At 46.3% G+C, this 5,489-nt stretch overlaps 1 protein-coding gene across 1 annotated transcript in view; it reads right to left on the bottom strand.

The window, feature by feature from the left end:
- Positions 1 to 5,489, bottom strand: part of GLE1 (GLE1, RNA export mediator) — a 25,833-nt gene continuing 20,344 nt past the window's right edge. The window contains exons 10-15 of the mRNA XM_025051243.1: positions 5,429 to 5,489; positions 4,789 to 4,918; positions 3,794 to 3,898; positions 2,582 to 2,664; positions 1,814 to 1,877; positions 1 to 1,065 (exon numbers count right to left, since the gene is read on the bottom strand). Coding sequence (XP_024907011.1) covers positions 997 to 1,065; positions 1,814 to 1,877; positions 2,582 to 2,664; positions 3,794 to 3,898; positions 4,789 to 4,918; positions 5,429 to 5,489 — 512 coding nt within the window. The 3' untranslated portion in view covers positions 1 to 996. The remainder of the gene's footprint in view (positions 1,066 to 1,813; positions 1,878 to 2,581; positions 2,665 to 3,793; positions 3,899 to 4,788; positions 4,919 to 5,428) is intronic.

Genomic DNA, 5,489 nt, shown 5'->3' with positions numbered 1-5,489 from the left:
TGGGTTTTTAAAAATCAAGCTTTATTACTTATTTTTTTTGGTACCATAATCGATAATTCATAGAATGGGTCACTTGTAGCCACTCACAAGCACCAGTGAATCCTCTTCCCCACCAAAAAAGCACATCGGTACACACGACACCGGTTAGCATACAGGAAGAGATCCACGGCACACGACAATGAATCTTTCCATAAACAAATCTCGACTCATCTGAAAAGCCGAGCTTCGGATTTTTGGAGTGGCTTTAGTCAGGCAAATCTATCACTCATAAGTCAGAACAAGTAAAAAAAAAAATTGCCCGGGTTCATGCATCTCTAGTCATGCAGGGACTGAATCCCAAACTAAGGGGACAAACAGTGCTTCTTGCTTCTGTATCACACGTGGGAACAGTCCTCATCCCAGACACTAAGCAATCCTTGATGCCATTTAGGACTGTGTTTATGTCTACATCAGTCACTTCCTCTGAATTTCTAATTACTTCACAAGGTGAGAAAGGCAAAGCAGCCATAACGTAGACTTGCACGTAAGAATTCGGGCCTCGACTATTACACTAGATGCCTTATGTGTCTTTGCTGTTTCTGGGAATTCATCTGAACGGGGCGGCAAGGGGTGAGTGTAGGGGTGGGGTGTGGGGAGTCGAAGTGGTGGGCTCACTTCAGAGTGAAAGGCTTCTGGCGCACCTACTTTCTGAAAGATACTAGAGACAAAGGAAAGAAAACGGGATCGAGTGCTACACACCGCTTCTCAGAATTTCTGCAAAAGTGAGAAATGCCAAATCCATTGACTCTTTGATGTGGACCCCTGAAGGTGTCATCGGACCGCCTAGATTTTGTGACACGTGAAAATCTCCCTTGCTAGTCACAAGGTACGGATACATAAAAATACGCATCAGTAGATTTTCAAGTCTGACATGACTTCCAAACACGGCTGCGTGCAGCTGCTTTATTGTCGCCCCTCCGCGACAAAACGGCGACGGTGGGCGGAGGAGCGACGGCCTCAGGAACGCCAGAAAGAGGACGTGAGGAAGCCCTTGGGGACAGGGATCTCCTTGCGCTGCAGACATTTCTGGTCAGGGAAAGAAGAAGAAAACGGAATGATTTTCTGATAACGGTGCTTCCAGTACTTTACAGTTGGAAGACACTTTGAGGGACAGAAAGTTTAAGTCCCACGGAACAGTGGTCGAAAAAAGTAAAAGTAAGACCGCTGGTCGTGTGTCAGACTCCTGCTTGTGCGTGGACTGCAGCGGAGGACGGATGCCACGCTGTTACCGCGCCTGCCCCACTCTGCTCTCCCACGGCCTGGCCTCGCCTGTCGCTATTGCTATTTTCCCAACTGGGCTACGGGACGTTGGAAGTCAGCGGGCCATCTTGGCAGACATACCACGGAGTTCTAAGTTATTTGTCAGAATTAACCTCTTAAAAATTTCGGCACTTGGAAATATGAGAGCCGTCTGGTTGAAAGTGCAGTCTGTTCTCATGGAGAAAAGTGACCGCACTCACCAGTTCCCCAGACCTGAGACCTGAGAAAATCGCCTTGGCTAACATGCCAAAAACATACTGGTGACACGAGAGTCATTTGAGAGGTTTTCTTCATCTCTGAGGGTGGCTTCCCCACAGGCAGTACAGGCAATGACATGCAGGAAGGAGAAATGACAGCCCTTAAGGTTAAAGGGGAATTATGGACAAAAAATAAGGTTCAGAAAAGTACAGAGGAAGAGACTGTGCTCAGAATCTGGGAGGTCCAAGACTCGTCGGACACAGGCACATTTGAGGCCAACGACAGTTTGGGACGTGTCGGTCTAAGGGCATCTTACCTCCAAGAACTGCTTCAGGCGTATGAAGGAACCCATCTGTCCCGAGCTTGTGATGGCTTCAATCCTACAGGGAGAAAAGGAAGACATGTGAGTCACACCTACGATTCGCATCTTTTGGAGAGGAGTCAGGTCCTGCTGATCTGGGGAGGAGTAGATCAAGGACTCACAGCGATGTCCTCTAGACTAAGGGTGCTGTTGATCTTCCGAATGGTCTCAACCTCCCTTTCAAACAAGGACGTAAAGGGGAAGAGGGCACTCTCCTTTCTGAGGTCTTTGTGACCAGGTGGGACGGGGGTTGCCATGGCCTTTCCCCCACTTGAAATGCCAGTGAATTGAGAGGCGTGAGAAGGGTCCTTAAAGGTGAATGCCACAACGGAGTCGAGCAAACTGGCTGACAAGTCAGTTTCTCCAACTGATTTACTGAGGGGGTTTGACTCCTTGGTTTAATTCGTAAGCGCATGTAATCACCATCCCAGGTTATCTGGGGGAGTTTGGAAAAGAATGGAGCTAAAAAAAATGTCAGGTATCCGAATCCGAGATCTTTCTAATTTTTTTTCATTTAGCCAACGATATTTAACAGAGACTCTTATTAGAGTTTGAAAGTGTTTATTCAAATATCAAAGAGGAGAAGGATGGGAGTAGAAGATGTCACACTTCGTGCAGGTATTTTTAACTGAGTCAACAACAGCATGTGACCACACCCAAGGGTATCTGATGTCATGAGTTTCACCTACCGGATCCCTGGTATCTGCTCAGAAAGTCTAGTACCTGGGGAAGTAGTCCTCTTTGATGAGAAGTACCATCTTCCAGAACTGGGCCTGATACTGCTTCATGAGGGCATTCCCACACACCTGGGGGAAAGACGGACCCCGCCGGAGCAGAGAATGAAAACCCACTCATGCGCGAGATCCAGAAAGCATGATCAGTGCTCGGCCTTTCACTCCTATCAAGAATTTCGGCCACAACGCCACTTAGCTAGCGACCACAGAATGAATGGGAAAAAAGTCCAAGTTCTCCTAGAGTGTGTCTCTGTACATGGCAACACCTCCATTTAACCAGCCTGCCGGTCATGTCAGAAAACGTGAACCAAACTTAATGGACTGTTCTTTGATTCCACCGAGTGGAAGCCTTTCAAAAGGTCGGGGCCACCTCCCAACCTCGGGAAGCAGTTTACAGACTCCCACTTGTGTTCTCAGTGGTTCAGGATCACTGTTCATGTACTGTGACTTCAGGAGCTTTAAGGTGACTAGAAACAATGGTCACTATAGGCCAAATGGTCCCAGATTTGTTACGGCATATGCCTCTTTTCTTTAAGAAGTGTCTCCTTTCCACAGAAACCTTTGCCCTCGCCCTACAGTGGTAGCCCCTTATAAGAAGACAGGCCCGCACAGAGTCTCTGGACAAAGATGATGCCTGATTCTAGCTGGTTAATCGTTTTCTGTTCTGGGAGTCGGGAATCACAATAGTGGGACTCTAGTCTCACTACACTGGGTGACCACACTGAGCGCAGGATGGACACCTTCTCCACTGTGCAAAGAGAACCAGAGAAAGATGGCCTACAGAACAAGGGTGAGGCAACTTGCAGGAAGAGCATATATGAAAGACCACGTGGCCCCAGAGAGACTCTGGGTACCTGGTGACATTCTAGTTCCTGGTTCCAGGCCCTCACGAGATTTAACTGCACATCCTAGCCTTGGTCCTGGGAGTCACTTCTATATCCCTAAAACAAATTCCCCTTTTTATATGTGGTATGTGAAAAGTTTTTTGTCCTTTACAATGAGTAGATATCCACACAGGAAGAAAAGGTACAGTGGGAAGAGAAATCTAAAGCTAGGTTTGTCTTAGGGTTCAAGAAAAATTTGACACTGGACCCTAACGCTGTTCACCATCACCCTATACTGCTTCCCCATTTGTGTCACGCAGTGGCCCAAGGATGCTTTAACCCCCGGGTCTCCCTTGTGTGATAACTGCATTACATACCTCCAAGAAGTCAAAGAGGAGGGTGGCTGTCACATCTGACAGGGGCTCCATGTTCAATATCTGTGCCAACCAGCGCCAGCCATGATGTAAGCCATGAGGGTGAATCTGGGAGGAGAGAGGCTTGGTCACGATTTGATCTGATTTTATTGAGATATCTAAATTCCCAATGTAATTATCTACCCCTTACCAAGTGGACATGAACCTCCAGATCATCTTACCCAACACATGCCACAGGGGAGAAATAACACAAGCCAAAATGAATTTTGTTTTAAAATGTTCCAATACATTGGAACCCATACATTCTTTACAGTGTCCATATAATATACATCTGTCAGCTTCAATTTCTGGGATTCTACAGGCCAACAGTTATCCTAACCAACATTTACTATCATGGTACTTTAGCATAGAACCTGGGACATAACAGGTGCATAATATACACTTCTTAGATTCAGTCAATTTAGATTCTTTTCTCTTTAGGTCTCCAAGTCCATTAACTCCTCTATTTTCCTAATCTGTTATCTCTGGAGGAAAAAACTGTGCGGGCAGGTCGAAGCCCTGGATCCGGCTGTGGTATTGTCACTGCCAAGTGCGTATCACTACAGCCTCCTGACCATCTGTCCATTTGTGAGTAAGGTACATGACCTAGCTGGCTTCTAAGGCACCAAATAGGTCTAATATGACAATTTCTCACTTACATCTCCTTCTAATAAAATCTTCTAACCTTAATAATTGATTTACAACAGACTCTTGTCTGATAGACTCTTTTATAAACAGTTCTTTAAAGCCTCAGCTGAGTCGGTCATTGAACAAATGATTCTGATGATCTAAAAGCTTCCTAATAATCATCATCAACTTCTCTAAAGACCTACATGAAGCAGCAGTATTTCTTAACTCATGTAACTAGAGACCCTCTCTGAAAGAAGGTCAGTATTTCCCGCAGACAGAATACCGATACGGTCTGACCTCTTGACATTGGCAGTGAGCCTTTCTGCTACCTCTTGTCTGTTGCCATACGGCCAGCGGAGCTGGATGATGGCAGCATAGAGACGGATCATCCCCGACATGCGTTTCAGAAAGTTGTCCTGCTGCTCCATCTTGGAATCCTTCACTTGATAGCCGAGCATCCTACGTGGGAAGAAAAAAAATCCACAATGACAGGGACAGGGTGACAAATCCGAGATTACTTTTTATGGCTAAAAGTACAATATGTTATTATAAATACATTAGGAAGTGTGATTACATAGAATGCTTTGTTTACAAGGCACTCACATCCATGATCAGATCTGTGCATCACAGAAGCCCTGCGAGGTACGCTCACAGGTGGTACATATCATTTAAAAATGAGGAAAATGATGCTCGAAGAGGCGAAATGACTACCCATTCCGCAAAGCTATTAAATGACAAAGCAGGGATAAAATGCCAAGACCCTGGATTCTAGACCTAGGATTCTTTCCACTAAACTATACTGATTACTGGCACCTAAGCCCACGAATTCCAAAAGCGGTCCGGTCTGCACGAAAGACGCTGTGTTATGACAGAACATTCGAGGTGCAGAAACGCGGTGAGGAGGAGGAACATGAACGCTGTTTCTGCCTCGTGAATCGCCTAGGCCTGGGGGGAGGGAAACAGCTTCACCTCTGATAGTCCTCCAAAGCCATCCCCTCCCTGAAAGCTGGGGCGAAAGGGACCGAGGATG

This window comes from Pteropus alecto, unplaced genomic scaffold, assembly GCF_000325575.1.
Source record: "Pteropus alecto unplaced genomic scaffold, ASM32557v1 scaffold67, whole genome shotgun sequence".
In the NCBI taxonomy this organism is placed as follows: domain Eukaryota; kingdom Metazoa; phylum Chordata; class Mammalia; order Chiroptera; family Pteropodidae; genus Pteropus; species Pteropus alecto.
Note: the sequence above shows the minus strand (reverse complement) of the source record. Positions and strands in the feature narration are given on the sequence as shown.